The following is a 21,289-nucleotide window of genomic DNA, read 5'->3' as shown; positions in this document are numbered from 1 at the left end:
CTATATGGAACGAATCAATATTTCTTTTAGAAAAAATAATTTAGAAATATTATTAAGTGTGATAAGAACATTTAAAGAATTTTATGTTGTAATTATTGTTGTTGCGTCCATATATTTTATCTTGTAAATAATGTGATCCTGTCTTAATACTGTATGTATATATAATAATTACTTTGAAGAAATAAAATAGTTATATGATTTAAAACATTTGGAACATGATGTCTCTTTTTCTCGTTGTGATGAGACTGTAATAATTTTCCTAATTATCATGCAAAGATTGATATTGAGGTGTGGCAACCGTAGTAATAAAAGCTCGAATTATCTCGCGGATGACAAAAATTGAATTGTGCCGTACTACAATTGATCCCAAGTTTTACATGACGCTTCTGGATAAATACTCTAGAATATTGTATTGCAAATACAATTATGAATATTTATGAAAAATCGTGTACATATGCATATAAAATTTGTACATAAGGCAGAAGTATATTAACATTTATTCTTACATACATTTGTTCGTAGCGCAATCCAAGATTCCTCTCGTATTTGATGTATATTTGTTAGATAAAATTTCAACGAATTACTTATTATTGTTGATCACTGTTGACACTACGTCTCGTTAGCACTTTTTGTAGATGAATGTAGTCAATAAAGGCCAGTATAATATCTGCAATTTAAAAAAATCGTTTTATCCCGGACACATGTATGATATAAATATAAATATATATATATATATATATATATATACACAAATACATATATTCTAAGTTTATTGTATTTAATTGATCATTTTGATGAAACGTATGTGAAACATACAAAATATTTCGTATACGTTTAATAGTAATAAGATGAATGCAATTTGTAAATAAATGATTGGCATGGGAACGGGACCGGGCCAGTAAGTACTTGTACATTGATATTAGATGATAATAAAAGTTCATTATTTTACCATCTTTTTGTAAAGCATTAAGTAATGTAACCTGTTTAAATGATATATACCTATTCCTTTAATTTATCTTATTACATTATCTTTTTTTCCTGCGATAATTATACTTCGTTATAATATTATATGGAGTAATAATTTGTCTTCTGGATTGTTTCTAATTTGGTTAAAAGATTGTTACAAAATTTATTATAAATATTCTGTATAAAATGTGTATAAATTTGCAAAATCGGGATCGTGAGAAAAAAATAGAGGAATAGGTATACTTTCGCTAAATAGATTAAGTTGTATAAAACATGCCAGATAAATTATACTTCGTTATAATATATATTTTCAATTGTTACATGTTATGACAAAAAGAATATTTTTATTATGTTTTATCATATTTTTACTAAAAAATGGTTCTTGAGCTCAAATTAAAAAAAAAATAGCAAAAATGTATGTGAAATAACATTTTAATATAATTGTGATATCGAAAGGAAAATATGTTTTTAAAAGAAATTTTGTAATAACATTAAAACAAAAAATAAGAAAAACATTTTTAATAATCTACGAAAAGAATGCAATATTATATTATTAAGGTTATTATTAATAATGAGTCGTGTTCTATAAAGCAAATATGAGAAATTGAATTTTATATCTTGACGTTAATGCATGTATACATAAATGCACTGCGAAAAACACGAGAATACGAGGTCGGCTAGACTAATTTTACGAATGTAACTGTTTAACGTTGTAATGTTAGGTGACAGACGGCCGCATTTAGTCGTAATACTTTGATATGAATATTCAATGTACGTATGTCAAGAATACTCTATAGGACGGTTTCATAAATACACACATTCACATTGCCTACACTAACGTGTGTCTTTTTCGCAATGTTCTGTTTGGCGAGCACATAAGTCATGTATTACGTATAGTTCCGCGAGAGCACAGAACATTTATATACTTATTTTTTTAGACTATGGAGTGTCGAAGCCAAGTGAATATTACGTGAATATATATTGAATAGGTAAATTTGATATTTATTTGACATTACAAAAAATACATATAAGTATAAAATATTATTATATAAAAATATAAAATAACAAAATCAGTCTTTTAATTATGCTATTTTTTTTAAGAATAGATATATGAATATATAGAAATACAATTTTAATAAGACGGATAAATTATCGCTATTTTTTAATATGTAAAATTTTTTAAAATTTCTTAAAAAACCACGAACAAAATGTAATGAATAAAATAAGTAGTAAGTTTCTTACAAGCAATATATTCGTCAAATGCTGATTTTACGATAATCAAGTCAATGATTAGACTTCGGAACAGGATGACTCGGAGTGAAAATTTCATAGTCAACTACTGAAAAGTGATAGTCTCCCATGAGTAGCTGATTAGATGCGTGATCTCCCTCGTAACTATGCGGAAGATTGCTGTAACTTTCTTTGTTGACATTACAGTTGCTCGATATGAGCAAATCAGCTCCGGCACCAAAGATTGGTCCTATACTGTAATATATAATATATAGATTAAATAAAATTAATTTAATTTAATTTTTTTTGAGAATTTAATAAAAATTTTTTATGAAAGTCGATTTTTACTCGGGATGATAGCAGATTGCGAACGATTTCTTCACAATATCGAATTTTGTTGGTGGTACATCTTGATTATTCGTCAATGAGAACAAAAAACTCTTTTCTGAAGCAATATATTGTGCTTTCGAGTTAGTTTTACCCCATGGAACATCGCTAAATCCTCCGCATATTTCGCCGCGCACACCCTGAAATATAACGGATGATACTTTTTGTAGTAGATACACAAAAAATTAAAATAAAAATATTACAGGTTGCTTTCCATTTAGGAACATAAATCAACACAAGTGTCATTCAATCTTTGTTTGTTGTTATTCACTGAAAAAAGATAGAATGATGTTTGTGTCGACTTGTGTCGCTAAATGGAAAGCACCCATACTTACCAGCACTATCACATATGTTGGGCAAACGTTATCACAGTGTCGATGAAAAGACGCAGCAGAATAGCCATGAGTGGATGCTCTGAAAGTAATAGAATATGAATCATATATAAATATATATGAATAAATTGTCAAGAAGATCATTGAATCACAGACTGAAACAATTTGAGAAATAAAAGTAAAATTTTTACGCAAAGACTGATTTGATTAAACTATTTAATTCACCGTTTTAAATGAATTATTTCTTATATGATATCTCTATGACTCTTGAAACTTACCGATAGACTAATCGCCAACTCTGTTTAGGCACTCCATACCATTGATTCAAAAGTCGTTGAAAACCCACTTTGTCTCTGGAAAGGATCTGCGAGCTCGGAAAAAGGAATGGACTCACTCGCGGATGCAGCCGTTTATCAGAGCAAATCTCCGAATACTTATTTGGCAGAGCTGCATACCTATACCTAAAGCGAAACGTCGAGATCGAAGGCGATACCACCAAACGGTGAGTGCCGCCCCGTTAGATCATACCTTAGAAATTTCGAGCCGCTCGATCGATCGGGACTGAAAAATTCGTACCTCTCCAACGACATTTCTATCGGCACTGCTCCAGTCGGCTCTACTTCTTCCGCAAACACTTGGCTATCTATCAGCAATAATCTTACATGATTTATCACACCAGACAAATGTTGACACACTCTTAAACGTTCCTCTTCAGTCCAGTGTTGCGTGGGTTGTGTCACTCCAGCCTAAAATGGTTAAACAATTAAAAAGCATGTCCTTAAATTATGATAAATTTGAAGCATATTAAGAAATTAAATAGAGCAAAATAAGCAGACCTGATATTTTGCCCAATTGAGAACAGCCCGCCATACATCCTCTTCTTCCAAACCGAGGTAGTCTGACGATATCAATTTTACCAAAGCATCCTTTGGAAGATTACAAAATGCTGTTGTTTTTACAGTATCTACAGCATTTTCTCCAATAAAAGCAAAGCATTTTTCAATAAAAGATGAACATGCAGCTTTCCCACCTGAAACAAATAGTTTTTACATATAATACAAATTTTTTTGTAAATATTACTTAAAATTAAATAATGTTTAAAAATGATTATACGTTCTTTTTACAAATAATTACAAAAAGAAATAGAAGTTTATTTAAAAACCATAAGTGATAAAATTTCTATAAAATATAATAAATAATTAAGTCTTTTTTGTAAATAAATGAAAACCACAAACACAATCTCACCTTTTATACCTATTTTTTGTGAAATATATGTAAATATTTGTTTCTTAGAATTTTTTTAAATTGCTCTTACATCAGTTTCTTTGATAATCATTATTCAAAATTGTACAACTTAAATATCTCTCTCTACATTAATTAAGATTTTTTATTCTTATTTCTCGCTATATATAGATTATATATATTTATAATGTATATAACTGTAATAGATACATGGACGTTACAATATAGGTGAAAATAAATAGAAAAACACTTTTTAGAGAATATGGAACTATTTAATAATATTGTTATATGTTATTTATCTTTTATAAAGCCACACATTATCTTTTATAAAGTACACATTCAACATAGATTTTTACAAAAGTTGTCATTCAAAATAGAATCCTACATTGTTTGTATCGCTAATAAAGACGGGCAATATATGATAATATATTGCAAGGAATATTTGCTCACATAAGTTTAAATGAGACTAATTCATTAATGTAAAATATTGAATGTTTCTCTCTCATGACAAAATTTGATTTCTTATTTGTCAACATTTATATAGAAATTTGTACTGAGATAACTAAAAGTGTTACAAGATATAAATTTAACGCATCCATACATTCGTCACGCAAATACATTTTTCTTAAATGATCGTCAACTTTTGCAGCTAAACAATCTCCCTGAACGCTTTGCTCACAGTCCAAGAAATTCTGAAGAATTGAGAATATGATAAACTCCTTGGCGCCAATTTATTGCCGAGTTGAGGTTAGGTTACTCTTCATCGCCATTAATTTGTGCTGGGATTAGTATTTTGTATTAACGTAATATTGTCGCCTTTCAGCATGATTCGTCCAAGTTGCTTCCTATTTTTCGTCTTTTGGTGATACTCCTCGGCATCATCCAGCACCAAATTCATGTATTCATCGAAGCCGACGATGTGTCCCTCGATTCGCAAGTTGATGTTCTCGAATAACCAGACTTGCACGCGTGAACGGTTTTGCAGATAACGAAAAATCAAATTAATAGGTTGTACCATTACCTTCTGGACTTTCTGCGGTCCTTTGTACGACATTTTTCGTGTTTGTTTAAAAAATGTTTAAAAACTGGATAAGGGCGAAAAAAGAGCGTGCTCTGTAACGCGGAACGCCGACAAATATGGCGATCTCGTAGCAGTGATGCCAACCTGACAATATTAACCGAGACTAGTCGCTTTCATGGTTGTCTTGTTCTGATTGGTCAATCGAACAACTCGAAGTGCACTTCGTGTCTCGTAGTCAATCGACGCAGGACGCGTAAAGTATTATAAATAAATTGTTGCAATTAAATTTATATGTATTTCGAGAGATTTCTAAGTATTTACCAAATATTTGAAATTTTATTTCTATTACATGCGCGTGTATTGCAATATTAAATCATTCTTTTGAACGTTTCGACATTTCGAGAATCGTAAAGTGCAATGTTTCGCACCCTTCGATAGATTTCAAATCGCAGTGAACGTGTCGAGACGCGTCGCGGCGGCTGCAGAATCGTGTTTGTGTTTTTTTCGCGAGTGTTATTGTCTCAAAACAATCTGCCGCGTGAGAAATTATTACGAGTGTTTCTCGCGAAGTGTCGGATGTTCATGGTGTCGTACGTAACGGATGAAGTATCGCGTGCAGTCCGTATTGCGACTTCGATAATCGTTTCTTTACACTCGGACAATCGCCATTTTTCAACGTTTTCGTACGTTTCAAATTTTCTCACAAGTGCAGTAAATACGTCGTAAATGCAACGAGATGCACAATAATTGCCAAGTATGCGCATATTTTTGTTTAAAATATTGTTCTAATTAATATTGTTAACAATAATAAGTTAATGCTGATATAATTTTGCTAGGTTTATATATGGATATTGCATACAATATACTGCTTATTTATGACTAAATAAAGATACGACATAAGGTTCTTTTTCGCATATATATAGTATCGAAAATTAAACCGAAATCAGTTTTAATTTTGATAATATATTAAATATTAATCACATTCCTGTTTCTAATATTTAAATAGCAATAAATAAAAGAGTAAATGTCTTTTGATTTTATTGCAGGTCGATAAAGCTATATTAATAATCATAATTGTAACACACAAAGTGTCTAATTCAATCAGAATTGATTTTCTAAAACTTGCGATATTAGAAGCATTAAAATTATATAGTTTTTAGTCGTAAACAAATGCATTGTATTTTATCATTTTACAAATGTTTTTTAGTAAATAATTTTATTACTAAAAATATTTATATTTAATAAAATATTTATAAATAATTATTTTAAATGATATTGGATTAAATATAAATAGAATATTGTTCGAGTCGTTTTATTTATGAATTAAAGTGTATTAAAATAAGATGATGATTTTATTAAAGATTTAAATAATATAATTTTTTATTATTTATTTTATATACTTTTATATTCTTTTATATACTTTTATATTCTTTTATTTTAATGTAATGTTTTTTTTTATAGAAGATAATACGTACATTATTATAAAATATATATTTAAAATAATGTTTGAAATATTATTATATATATAATTCTATTTAGTTAAATATTTATGCAGTAAATTTGTGTATACATATATTTCATATTTTATATTTTATTATAGGAAAGATGGATCGAAGAGATGCCTGTAACGTGCTGCCGAGGACATATATGCGGTGCAACATAGTATCGATAAAAGAGAAGTCTTCGTTTGGTATCGTGAGTAAAAAATTTTTATCTTTTTATATCTTTTCCATATGATATTACAACGCAATGGGAGAATCGAAAGTTTTCAAGTATCTAATTTGCCGCATGCAATACGCAAACTACGAGAAACTATTAATATATATATATTTAAATAAGTACCTGGAACTCGTTCCTGAGCTTCCAAAGCGGCGGTTAAAAGTGCACACGCGTTTCCGGGGCTTAAAGTGGCAGATACATGTTCCTCGCAACTTCTCCAAAGTTCCTCGATATCGAGTTCTTGTGCCAATCCTAGCATTTCGAAAATCCCACTGTCTTGTAGTATTATCTGCAATCAGTTAAGACAGAATTTATGACTATTTGTCGTAATCTTGTGCAATATAATAGGCTTATAAGATTTTGCAATATCTTATCGTTTAAAATATATACACAGATTTAGGAATTTATTTATCCGACATATGCAGTAATTAAAATCTAATATTGAATTTTAAGAGATAAAGTTTTATTTCTCTCACATGATTAATCTCTCTCTATAATCATCACTTGAAATAGGTAAAAAGTACTTTAAAAATCATATTAATTTTTCTATAAATATATGGAACAGAGCATAGAAGTCTTACTAAACATTATGTAATAAATAATAATTTAAGTATTTTATAAAATTAATACAAATAATATTTTGCAGATATAGTATAATATTTATTCAAATTTTCTTCGCGAAATTATTCTCATAAGAAATATTTTTTTATAATTTTAATTTTTTAATAAAATTTTTTTCAATAAAAAGGAAAATCTTAAATATATACTGTTAAATTAATCGTGAGGATATCAATGAAAAGATATGTTATATTTATTTATAAAATTTTCGATCATTTACAATTCAAAAATGATCCCTTGTTCAAAAAAGCGAGATGCGAGCAAAGTACTGTACTTAAAGAGTGCCGAATAACAAAATGGTAAATTGCAAAATCACAGATTTAATTTTATTTGATTGTATATAGAAAGCTATCAAATTTTATACATGATACCTACCATGCCGGTGTAGATGTAACGAATAAACTGACGGAATGTTTCCGGATGCGCGTGCGGCATTCGCACCGGTGTCGGATTACTGGCTGTGCCGATTCTCTTGGCGGCCGTGAAATTCTTGCACCTGTGAAATAATTTTTGAAAACAAACCTGTCTCTATCGCACGGCATCGCATTGCGCTTTGCGCAGTTTGTTATCTTAACGCGAATCCTTTTCTCAGAATAAACAAGCGCCTTTTTCGCCATTCCTTGTACGCTACTTCTCGCACACTTTCGTAACGAAAGAGCTTAATTGACTTCGTCACGAAGCTGTAGAGACACACGAAACCAAGGTACAGCGGCAGAGGCGTATTCTTCCTACGTTAAAAATTAATGGTAACTTTCAGAAGCACCCTCACGCCATGTATCTTTGCACTGTTGGAAACAAGGTAGTGAAAATAGAATGAAAATATAATCGACAGAATAACAGAATATCCTTTCTTTTCAGATATTCCATTAATTGTTTGATCTAGATCGAGTCACACTATAAATCATATCATTAATGTAATGAACGCGAAAATATGCGTGTAAAGAATGTGATTAGATCGATAAACCTTAAAAGCGTAATAAAAATTGTTGCTTTGTCGATATTTTTTATTTCTATTTAAAAACATAGAATAGTTTCTCCCTAAATATGTGAATAAGTTATATTTGATAATAGCAAATACCTAGGCAGCACACACGTCCAAAAGACATCTAAAAGACGACTTAAAGGCATCTTTAAGACATCTTTTGGCCTTTTTGTGCTGTCTGGGTATCGAGTTTTTATTTTATTATCACCTCTGAATAAACGCGCATAGCAATTTATCAAATATTGATATTGAGTTTGTATAATATAAAATCCTGACATACAATGTGTAAAGCCAAACGTTTCATATATCGTTATTCTATTTGGCAAGTTTCATAATATCCCATAGAATAGATTGGAACGAAAACTGATATATAATTAAATGAGAAATCGAATAAACGTCGTGTCCAGAAAAATACAATTCAACATTCTAGTGGTATGCTATTGTGACCTCCTCGATATATCGAAACAAAATTGAATTTACGAACTGGAGTGTTTTCCAACAAGGAGAAAAACAGAAAGAAGCGAGGTTACGTAGAGTAGAAGAGCGTAAATTGATTCGTTTTTTTAATCGACTCAGACAGACTTTGTTTTTATTCCGCCTAGTCTTAGCAACATTAATTAGTTTTGCCAGACAGTTTTACAGAAAGAAAAAGAAAGCCATGATAATTCATACTTTCAATAACGACGCTCAGAAGTTAAATCCGTTAATAGCTCTTGTATTATTCTGCTTATTCGCTATTCTGCGAGCACTCGTCGCAAGCATTTTCTTTATTAAAGATAGCTCGCTGTGTAATAATTTTTCTTTTCACGAAGCTCTGTAAGATTATATGACTCTAATATTGATTTTAGTACACGATTCAATATAATATAGGATGTCGTATTTTCCCACTACAATGCATTGGTATTATTTTAATTTCATTTCGACAAGCAGGGGGAAAAATATATATGTATTCTTATTTAAATACCATTATATATCAATTTATAATGCAAAAAATATTATATAATAATACCTATTACTATCTATAATATCTTATTGCTATAGAAACTTATGATACAATAAATCCTTTTTTTTAAATCACGTATAAGTAATTATATGTATATCGAATAAAAAAGCGAGTCGGAACGTAATCAGTCGAATAGTAAATTAAATATTTATATATACCAAACGAAAAGATGAATCGGAATGCATTCGTTCGATTAATTCGTATATATATAAGTCGATATATTCGATATATATAAGTATTGAATCAATTAATCGAACGATTACATTCTAGTTCGCTTTTTCATTCGATATATATAAATATTTAACGAATTAATCGAACGATTGCATTCGGCTTGCCATTTTACTCGCCACGTTACAGTGAGTATCGCGCGAGAGAGGCAAGCAACATGCGCGGCGTCGTGCACGATTTCGACCGTCCGCGCGCTGACAAAAAACGGCCAATTTATATCTCGACTTCCGGACGCGATAGCGATTTCGTTCTTTTTGCATAAAATTCTACACCATTTCGCGGTAATACCGTTTAAATCTCGTCCCGATCGCCCGAGGAGCGGATGACTTACAGTGAATATCCGAAATCTGCTTCTTGGACTCACACTTAAGTATAATATTTATATACACCTCCTCCTCCTCCTCCTCCTCCTCCTCCTCCTCCTGCTCCTCCTCCTCCTCCAAAACATCCGAATTATGCATAAAGATTACGTAAAGTATTTTTCAAAGAGCATGCAGCCTTGAAATTACACGAAAGTGCTTTAAATAAAATCAATATGTTATCATTATCATGATTATCATTAATCATGTTATCATTAAGCATGATTAAGCATGATTTAAATTATAAATATAGCATTGCAAACACAATGAAATTTTGTTAAAAGAATCAGTGATGGCAGCTTTTCAAATCAATAATATCTTAAAATACATCTTATATTATAATATAATATATACTATAAATAGCAATATATTTTATTATAAAATTATCTGAGTTTTTTGTCTGAATAAGAATGTTATGAATTTATTTTTGTGGATTTATTACATCTTAAAAAATGTGATATATCTTATTGCCATAATCACAGCGAAACATAAAATGGAAGAGTAAAGCATGAATGTTTTATTGAAGATCAATAAAATATTGTACAGATCTTCGTTAAAATCTTGTCACTGCTTTAATCAATAATATTTTTATTAATCCAATTTAAGAGAACATAATTGCAAGCGGGCGTTAGGAAGAAAATATATGAAACGCTGCAAAATATATGAAACGCCTAGATCGTGCGAGAAAACCAGAGATAAAGTGGATGAAAAGCGCGAAAATACAGCTGAGCGCTCCGGTCTCGGTTAAGCTGAACGTTTTCGACGAACGAAACGTGGCAAAGTTTCGAGCTCTCGACGCGAAACTCGAGAGTGTTGACGGTGCGTATGAAATCAGGGAAGGGTGAAATGATGTTTATCCGAATAAACTGGTATTTTGTAAACCGCGGTTTTACCCGAAAATATTATATAGCAGACTACCTCTGCGCCGAGATTTCGCGAAAAATTTGTTTTGCCATCCGATAATCCAAATTATCAATAATTCATCTCCATGATTGATTCATATATAGATAGATTGAGTTTCTATAATTTATATAATATTTTTATATACGGTGTAAAAAGAGCGTTTATTCCATTTAGTCAATTATCAAATTGTATAATTGTAATAGGAATTTAATAGAAAGTGTTTATTCCATTTAGTCAATTATCAAATTGTATAATTGTAATAAAGGAATTAGCATGATTTTTTTTAATTGTTGGAATGTTTGTAGAAACTCAACAAGATCGAAAAAATTATATATGTATACATTTATAAATATATATATTTTTGGCTGTATCGACTCCAACTTTTCTGTCACTTACATTTGTATTCTAATATCCTCCGGAACTCCGTCGAATTAAAGGTAATCCGAGGTCTACTGGGAGAGAACAGTAATATGCTCTTAGAAAATTTTATTTCCACCTTTTTAGCCAGTATTCCTCATCGCGGATGGGCGAATTCTCGAGTACGCGACTCTTTATCACGATTTTCAATGCGGAAGAGCGTCGTAAAGAGTTTGAGCGTGCGGTAGCATGCATTGTCCATTCGTTTCGACTGCGGACATCTGTCACGAGCACGCGTAACTTAATTTTCCCAGGTTCGCATTGGCGGACGGCCGAATGGAGAGAAAGAGACAGAGAAATAAAACAGAGATAGAGATAGAAAAAGAGAGAGAAAGAGAATAATATCAGAGGGTGGAAATGACGGCGCGATGACAAAGGCCCCGCCGTTACTTTCCGCGCCCGATATTAAAGGGATTCACGGAAATGTCATAATTGACTTTACAATTAGCGCCGCCTTGTCTCACGATGCGCCAACCCTTCGGACAAGTTCGCCTTTCCCCTAAATATCGGAGTCCTCTCCTTATGGATTCGGGTAAAGGAGAGAAAATGCGTCGAAAGATGGAAGAGATGCAGAATTCCGGGAAAAAAGAGTGCTTCTTTCAATCTACCTAATTAGAACAGCCGATCGATTCGTTTCGCCGTAACTATCTTCATAAGCCGTAACATACCCTTAATTAAAATTCATTAGTCGCACGAACTTTGGCGCGGAAAATTTCAATAAATCTTTGCCTCTTTCGTGCTTTATTATTTTTTCTAATAATATTTTCAGTGCGTTAAGAACGATTGACTTTATTCTTCGTTTCATTTTCAGTTCATGTGAAAGGAAATCAGTTGTTTTTCAACGAAATTATCTTTAATTCTTACATTAATATTCCTAATTAGTGACTGCTGAACTAATAATTTTTTTTATAACAGTTAAAAATTTGCAAAAATATTCCTTTTTTCCAATTATTACATCTTTTTTACTTTAAACTCCGCGTAATACATATATTCGCGTTGCAAATGTTGTATTAATATTTGCAGTGGAAATATCTTTACATATCAGAGAAGCATATGAGTTAAAATCGCAATATTGACTTTCTCGTGTATGTGTGTGTGTGTGTGACGATTCATCGCACGTTGTACAGTATTTAAATTCTCCGAGGAAATCTTACACGTAGTTCGATCGACAAAATAGCGCGGCGGGATTATAATAATTACTACTGACAATTAATGTAATATTCCCAGAGTGCATCGCACTTCACCATTTATCGAAGTGATTTGCACGCTGCCTCATAATTCGAATTGCTCGTAGTATCGGAAAATATCGGAAATAACTGCTTAATAGAAATGATATCATTTTCTTCCTCGAGAAATTTTCATGAGTAATTCGTCGGAATTATTATATCCAATAAATCTCTAGAGTATAAAACTTGTAATTGCCGTAATAATGTAATGCCTAATATTTTCAAAAATAATATGCGGTTTTCAATATTTTTATTTGTAAATATTTACTTAATTATATATATATATATATATATATATATATATATATATATATAAATTATATTTAAGAATATCTCTTAAATATTTTTATTTAAATATTATTGAAACTTTTCTTGCGATATTTTAAGAATTTCATTCGCTACTTACATAATTTTCTAGAAATATATCTCAGAAAGATCCTGTTCTCCTGCTTCTTTTTAAATTAAGAACAGAATTAATGTGTTTTCATAAATAATGGCTCGTTAAGACCGACCTGGCTTGAAGTATTATTCTGTGGGCATAAACTGGGGTCTCGTCCCTCCCTAGCAGAAACACGATATCAGCTGAGTCCTTATCCTCGGAGAGTCGCGCTAGATCTTCCAACAGTCTCGGTACACCAGCCAATCCTGCCTCGCCAGACATCCCGGCAGCACCTGCCGCCGCCGCAACGGCAACGGCCCTAGTACCCATTGTTCTCGCACTTGTCCCTGTATACAGACGATCGTTAATCAAAAGTGAATTAAGTAATATCGGCTTGAGTAATTAACAAAACAAATCCTTCGGAGCACAAACTTGTCGGTCGCCCTATAAATATTCGCATTATGTTCGTAGATTCCACTTAATTCCCACATCAAAAGCATAAACGTGAATAATTATAATTTATATTTATGCCCTTTTAGAAAAACGATGCAAATGTATTGCGGCTTTTTTGTCTAAAAAATATTATTAATTAAAACAATATGCATGATGGGAAAATAACTATATCCAGAATTAAAATCCATATTTTGAATCGGTCCTATCCTCAAAGAAATAACCGAAAGAACGTATTTGCTCTAAAAGAAGCATTAATTTATCATTTATTTCTTATCCATCCACATTGCCGGGAAAATCTCATAACGGAGAACAACGCCAGCAATTTGCGATAATCTGAAATTAATAGGACTGCACGTAAAAGCGGCAAGAAGATGACAGTTGCGCGCGCGCGGATTGCGGCGCGTCCGGCTGAATTTTTTGCGAATGGTTTGCGACGCGTCGCGGACGTGGAAATTTGTGGGTGTTGGGAAAAAGAGACAAAACCGATTAAGGTACAATTGCCGCTAATTGCGCTATTAATATTTGATTTGCGCGCGCGTTCGTTGATACGTTCGGTCGATCGCGACATGCGGCCGAGAGAGAATTCTGTATTACTGCGATGGCGCCAACGATCGGGTCTCCTAATTCTCTTTTAATTAGTTCGGGTTTTGTAGTTTTCGAACGCATTGGACGTCGATTGTACTGCCACACGAGAGCTCGCAATCAGCGGCAGTCATTTATCCTTCCGGCGTATCACCACCGTTCACATCCTCGTATTGCGTTCCGGACAATGTGATTTGATTAAAATGTCATTGCCAGGGATGCTCTAACGTCCGTTTCTGATGATTCCATAAAGAACTAATTAGCGTTTAGATCACTTCTGCACACGCGAACGGAAGTTTATGGGACAACATATGCGTAAAATTGATCGCTACTGCTTTTCGCTATGGGCGCTTAAAAGTTTAGTATACTATATTTCTCGTTGATGTTTTTCCAAGTTGATAAGTTTCGACTTCAAGCTGATAAATTTCGTAATAATATGTCAGACATTATGACTTACTCCGGAGTTTTACATTCCTATATATATACTTATACAATAATCATGCAAATTTTTAGATAGATTTTTAAAATACCTGTATTTATTTTATTTAATTAAAATAGCTTACAATAATAATGACACACAATTTACTTACTTCTTCAAGAAAATCTATTTTTATATCATCCTCAATTCCTTCAGGAAGAAAGAAAGCAAAACAAAAATTTTATCTGTTGTAAAATAATTAATCTATTCATACTTAAAAATTGCAACAGATAATAACAGACATGAATAAAATTTTTCAAAATTATCTGCACATTATCACACTGAATGTATATCATCATATTGGCGTCAACGAAATAATTTCAGTTTCTAATGAAATTAATATTTCATAAAAATTTTACGCAAAATTAAAATCACGCATAATTATTTTTAATTAATCCTCTAACAACCCTCACGACCGCTTTGACGGTCATTCTCAATTGTAACTTTACACTTGTATCAAAAATATTTGAGTATATTTTCTATTTTAAATCCGCAAATTCAAAATATCACACTATCGGCTTACTAAAAACTCTTCAATAATGCACAAATAAATGCAATATATAATTGGATTCTAATTACAAATTAATACGAATATTATATTTTAGAATACAACGACGATAATACTATCGGTAGAAATATTGTTTCTTTGTTAAAATTTTCGGAAAATCCAAGCGTGGGATCGATTGGGCGGTGCTTACCTTTACGCACGACCGCAGATCAACTAGACGCAAGTCGAGAGCAACAGAACCATGTAGTAGATCACATGGAGATGATAGTCGTACGCGAGTCTTGCACTCCCTATCTCTTCTTCCGTATGACTGCTGCAGCGTTCTCGACTTTCGATCGTCTCTGGCTTGTTCGGGATCCCGTCAATAAGAAGAAAAACCGTGAGAAAAAAGATATACGGGAAAACTTTAGCGTCTCTCACTCGTTTCACGAGCGCTGGACCAGACCCTCACGCTCAACTATGCTGCTTCTCAGGTATACTTCCAGCAATCCGTTACTCTTTCTCTCTCACTTTCCGCCTCCTACCTTCTTCTCAGCTCAGTCGCACTATGGCTGGGACTTATACGGTTCCTCTTCTCGCTCGTGTTCATCGTGTCTCTTTCTCACGAGACCTGTACTCCCGCGAGATCACTGCTTCTTGGGGCCCCGTTGTTGCCAGATCGTCCGTGAATCACACGGTCGAAAAGCGTCCACGGTTCTACATTCTCTCGCTCTTTCACCTCTTCCAATTTCATTATGCCTTTATAAATCATCATGTATATGTACAAATTTAGCAGTTCCAATATCTTTGAAATTAATCTATTTGAGAAATTAGTTAAAATTCAATTTCTTAATGTTAATTAAATTAAATTTTCATATATATGTGTATATATATATATATATATATATATATATATATGCTTAATAATGTAAGAAATTTAATTATCATAAATTTTAGTCAAACAGTCTACTTGTAACTGCTTTTTATATTTCTTCCTGACAGAAATTTCGCATTCCTTCGAACTTGACATTATGTGACAGAAAGTATATAGTTACATTTAAAGCTAATGCCATTTCAAAAATGACTGTATACTTTGCGGTTAAAGCGATCTATACATTGCGGTTCCATTTATTTCTCAAATCAGGAAAACTCTGTTCACTTTTACCACCGCGTTAAACTTTCTTCCGATTTGAATCTAATTGTTAGAAACCACGGAAACGAATGCTGTCATGCACATTATAATTATGCTTTTAGTATTCTTAGTCAATCAATGATATAACTGAAATGTTTTTGTATTAATTATTTAAGATAAATAGTTGACATTTAAAAAAACATTATTATTTTATAAAAGTGAAAAAAATGTTTAAAATAATTACCAAAAATAAATTCTTAGGTCTACTTTAGATAATGTACACAATTCATGAAAAAATTCGAAATAAAATTCTATTATCTATTTACGTAATTGTATATAAAAAACATTTAAACAAATAAAAAATATGTACAAAATATATTAAATACAATATATATAAAATTATAAATAGATTTTATAAATAGAAAATTATAAATAGAATTATAAATAGATTCCTTTCTCGAATTGTGTTGTATTAAATTTATCTGAAATAGATTTTAAACATATAAAAAATCATTTTTTGTCATCATACATTTGCATCAGAATATTATATTTTATAAAAAGAATTCATGCGTGTGATATATGATAAAATAGATTTTTTATATTGACTAGAAAACGAATTTGAAATCTGATTGGATTTTTAAAATGAAATTTGTAATATTCTAGTTGTTTATTTTTTTCCTGGTTTTCTCACATGTTTTTCTTTATAAGTCGCTTCTCCTTCTGTAACTCTGCAGATATTGAAACTGGCATATCGTCAGGTATAATACAACGAATATACAAAGTCGATTGAGGGTATGGGGAACCGGTCTGTCAGATCAAAACAAATCATCGGTGGATGGTAAAACAGCCTTAAAATTTTCACGATCCTTAGATAGATGTCCAACATTGAGCATTGATCGTACAGTTCAATTAATCGTACAATAGATATATGAATTATTTTAATAATAATTAATTTTACTATCACTATGTAATCTAAACAATGGAAAAAAATAGTTATTTTTCAATTAATATATTTTCTTGAATTTTTTAAATTTTATTAATATGATATAATATTACTAAATAAAAAATATAATTAATATAATAAAAAATATAATAAATATTCAAATATTTTAAATAATAAATAGATAAATTTTGTTACAAATATAATTAACTTAATTTCAGATCAATCAGATTAATTATTATGCTTGTATGCAAATATTATTGCAAAGATTACTATCGACGAATTTGCACAAATAAAGCTCGTCAAATTATAAGAACTTCAATGCCGGCAACGCCCAAGTCTTTTTTTCTAAAAACAGAGTCACATATAATTATTGCAAATAGACCATAATAAATCCCTGGGGCAAGGGTCAATGGCAATTGTTCGTATATCTGTGAATTCGTTTTTCTAGTCGCTAACAAAGTTAGTGGATTATAACTTACTGTAATTCAGCAATTGCACGAGACACAAAGATAGACAAGCCAAAAGAGATAAAAACGAGAGAGACAGTACAGAATTTTCCCAGAACGGATCAGTATGATGGGAAAAAAGAGATCTAACAGACATGGAGAACTATTTTACATAATAGATTCCGTACTGCTTGCATGCTAGTGCAAATAGAAACGAATTCCTCGGCGCATTCGACGTAACAATCGAATCGGTAATCAAGCCGGCCTGGATAATCGAATCAGACCGGGTACACGTGTAATTGAAATTTCACAGTCGACCAATGCAAATACCATAGTGCGTAGCCATTCTTCGAAATTTCGTTTTGCTTATCGGGGACATAGATGACACATGATGAACTCGCGGGAATTTCAATAGCAAGTGTATTCGATTTAAAAATTAATATGAACTATACGGATCAATAATTGGCAATGGGATATTAACCGAGGAAACATTTAATGGAAATTTAACGGAAATTGATGATTTACCGCGACTTAATTAATTTTCGATATAACTGTTTTAATAATTAAACTTTATACTGAAATTTCTACTAAACTTTTACTAAAACTAAGATCCACTCGAAATTAACTGAGTAATGAGAAGCTTCGCGTATACACTTATTTTACTTCTAAATTCATACTTATTATACTCTTAAATTTAATTCACCAAGAGCTTTAACTCTCGATGTTAAGCAATTACTAGTAATTGAGATAAAAGATATTCATTAGAAAGTTTGTTATATCCTTAATGGAAAGGGTAATATTGGTGAAACACAGTTTGTGTAGCTGCGATAAAAATAATTCCAAGTATACTGTGACTTCGCCAAAGAATCTTAAAAACGAGACAAAAATAGAAATCTTAATAATCGAAACATCGAGTAAATCAAGGACCAAGTACCGAGTACTCTGGTACAAACAATTAATTACAACGGAGCGGGATAGACACTCAATTATCGCAACCACTCGCGAGGTGCTTTTATTCCCGTAGGCGGAGTCGGTATCGGGATGTAGTTCAACGCGGTAAGCAACCGACGTGGCCGAGCTTTAACGTAAAAGAAAGACAACAAAGCGACGGCGAATCGCCCCTCGACCTCGCCGTCGCCTTCGTGCAAATTGACCCTAGCGAAGAAAGCTTTTCTCGCAAACTACATGCTTTTCCGCCACCCCCGCGAGCGCGCGAGCATTACCCACCCCCAATGTGCGGCTTTGTCTCGGAAGTCCTGCGAATCCGTGGAGCGTGCACGACCAGAGAATAATACGCCAATGTCGTTGGCGACTCTAATACCAAGCGATGGTCGTTATTACCATGGGGCCGACCCGAATAACCAGCGCCACGAATCTCGAATAACTTTCTATAGTCCTGAACACCTTGTTTTCAGTATGTTTATTACGACTGCGGGAATGTCGAGAACGGTGAACGCGAGCAATACATTCTCTGCGTAACGACAGGTGCACCAACATTGGTTAGCATAAATCACACTTAATCTTTCACGTTTATCTTTCGTGTTGTACAGAATTCGAAGAAAATACAAAAGCATAGAAGATTAATAGCGCTCGTAAAAAAATAAGTAATAAAATGTTTATAAAATTAAATTTGAAAACCATTTGTATCTAGAAGTCTTGTCATTTTTATGTGTACAGTCTTTTCTATCTACTATGCATCCTATAGTGTATCGTATATCTAAAAATTCTACAACAAGGTTATCTATTATTATCTATTATTTTGTTTTCAAAATGATTTTATATATTCTATTTTACATTTTATATTCTACAGAACTATACTGACGGCATTATTGCCAATGACTTGCCAATTTCAATTAATTAATTCGCGAGCCCTCTATCCATGCGTCCTTTCATCTTACATCCGGTGTCACAGCATCCATCCATCCATCCTCTTTCTCTCTCTCCTTCCTCCCCTTCTCTCTCTCTCTCTCTCTCTCTCGTCTCTGTTCATGATTATTACGATGTAAACACAAAACTCGCATCATGGAAGAGAGATATGCGACGTAGCGACGGTCTTCCACCGTGTACACACCTGCGGAACGCGTTGAATTTTTTTCTAAAGACGGAAGACACACACAGGGAATATGTAATACGCTGGACAATGCTCGACACGCTTTCTAGCGACTTCACTTACATTCACGCATGGCTCGCACCATTATCTATTCAAGAACATCCACTTTGTATCATTTACGCGACTCGCTCGGACCGAGTAGTCCATCTCTCGCAGATACAAGAATCTCCGGTTCTCTAGCAAAGTACAAGTCGGAATGTACGCATACATCACGAATTTCATATCAACGATTAATCAAACTGGAAACTGGTCTCAACCCTCATGCGCTTCGTGAATGATGACGCATCATCTACGACTTTTAACTAACTGCGCGTATGTAGCGAACATAAAAATCTAATTTATTATTATCAGACATTTGCTTCAAAATGTTAAAAGTACATATAGAGATTATAACTTTATAAAAAAAAGAAATTAGAATATTTCTTCAGGAAGATATGCTCCAATCATCTTTTAATTTTATAATCAGGCGTTCGCGGAATGTAATCGACTATTAAATTTCGTGTGCACGCGCGAAAATTACGTGTGTTACGATACGAGAGAGGCTCGTTCGTGACGTACGAACAATAGTCCGGTATGCAAAATAAACGCGGCCACCGCTGGCTCGACAGCTGAGTGTATCTCGAAAACGACGAGGCGTTCCGCGCATATAATATTCGGCGACGCGCTATTGTGACCGCTAATGGAGAGTTTGGTGAGAGAGCGAGAGAGAGAAAGAGAGAGAGGAGGAGATTGAACGACGAGGAGAAATGGAGGAGGGATATCGACGTATATTTCCGCTTACGCGTCAACGCGACGAGCGTCGCCGGCACCCCTCGCTCTGGAGTTGGTACTAGAGCGTCAGAGCTCTCCGCTCTCATAGAGCTCATGGAGCACGTTCTATGTCCCACAGGACACAAGCTCTCACACGCGAATCCACCTCTGTCATGACGACCGCGTTTGACGCCTGGGTTCTATCTCTACCTCTCCCTTTCCGTACCTCTCCGTGCGTTCTATCGCGGCCATTATGTGCCGCTATGAATGGAGTCCGCGTTCGAGTACGAGATTCGAATCGACGCGGCACCCCCGGCCCACACTGTCGACACTTCGCCTCTATTCGAATCGTCAATGGAGTGGGACCCGCGCCGAGAGGGAGACGCGGGAACCGACGCTTCTCGACAATGGGAGACCCGCGTGGTCGACTCTAAGCTTTTTTTCTTCCCGATTCCCGGTGACTGTCACTCTCATGGCTGACACTGACGTCGTACTCCAGCGAAAGGAGGTATCGACGTTAGAATTAGAGAATAACGCAAAAGAAAAAGAGAAAGAGAGAGACTGAGCCGGATCATGCGATGCATACATGAGCGTTGGGTTCATTATCAAGATGATCATCACATATCCACGAGACTTCGAAAAGCATCTTTGAGCTCGCGGCAAAACAGATTATGCTCGTCCACGATTTTTATAACATTTTGCATTTTTTATTAGAACGCATGCATTTTATTGAATTCCATGACACACGTATTTTATATAAAAATGTGTCATAATCATTAGATATCTGAGAATTACAAATTGTTATATAAAAAAATTTATCATATGCAATAATATTGCGTCTAAAAAATATCTAGCAATTAAGAATATCTATCTAGCAGTTATATTTGTATCTTTCG

At 33.1% G+C, this 21,289-nt stretch overlaps 3 protein-coding genes across 6 annotated transcripts in view; 1 reads left to right on the top strand and 2 right to left on the bottom strand.

The window, feature by feature from the left end:
* Positions 1-483: 483 nt before the first annotated feature.
* LOC105255720 (serine-enriched protein) lies at positions 484-15,548 on the bottom strand. 3 transcript variants are annotated; one of them, XM_011265173.3, is made up of 11 exons: positions 15,224-15,548; positions 13,146-13,359; positions 7,891-8,011; positions 7,021-7,186; positions 3,752-3,945; positions 3,444-3,661; positions 3,194-3,376; positions 2,919-2,997; positions 2,545-2,723; positions 2,209-2,451; positions 484-667 (listed from the first exon to the last, which is right to left on the bottom strand). In XM_011265173.3, the coding sequence occupies exons 2-10, from the start codon at positions 13,340-13,342 to the stop codon at positions 2,250-2,252; spliced, it is 1,539 nt and encodes a 512-aa protein (XP_011263475.1). In that variant the 5' UTR covers positions 13,343-13,359; positions 15,224-15,548; the 3' UTR covers positions 484-667; positions 2,209-2,249. The 3 variants fall into 3 exon arrangements, with proteins under 3 accessions (XP_011263475.1, XP_019884488.1, XP_019884489.1); XM_020028929.2 differs by lacking the exon at positions 484-667 and having other exon boundaries at positions 2,120-2,451; XM_020028930.2 differs by lacking the exon at positions 484-667 and having other exon boundaries at positions 2,121-2,451; positions 3,492-3,661; positions 15,224-15,547.
* Positions 3,274-21,289, top strand: part of LOC105255718 (frizzled-2) — a 94,424-nt gene continuing 76,408 nt past the window's right edge. Inside the window, exons 1-2 of one of the 2 annotated variants that reach the window (XM_011265168.2) lie at positions 3,274-3,417; positions 6,779-6,873. The gene's annotated coding sequence lies outside the window, so the exon portion shown is untranslated. Of the gene's footprint in view, positions 3,418-5,782; positions 5,933-6,778; positions 6,874-21,289 lie in introns of those variants that run through there. The other variant, XM_011265170.3, reaches the window with a different exon arrangement.
* On the bottom strand, positions 4,442-5,313 carry LOC109610337 (probable small nuclear ribonucleoprotein E). The gene has a single exon (XM_020028931.2). The coding sequence runs from the start codon at positions 5,209-5,211 to the stop codon at positions 4,927-4,929; it is 285 nt and encodes a 94-aa protein (XP_019884490.1). The 5' UTR covers positions 5,212-5,313; the 3' UTR covers positions 4,442-4,926.

The sequence above is a fragment of the Camponotus floridanus genome, unplaced genomic scaffold (genome assembly GCF_003227725.1).
Source record: "Camponotus floridanus strain SB8 unplaced genomic scaffold, Cflo_v7.5 scaffold95, whole genome shotgun sequence".
Classification (NCBI taxonomy): domain Eukaryota; kingdom Metazoa; phylum Arthropoda; class Insecta; order Hymenoptera; family Formicidae; genus Camponotus; species Camponotus floridanus.
This window is presented reverse-complemented; position numbering and strand designations above follow the sequence as displayed.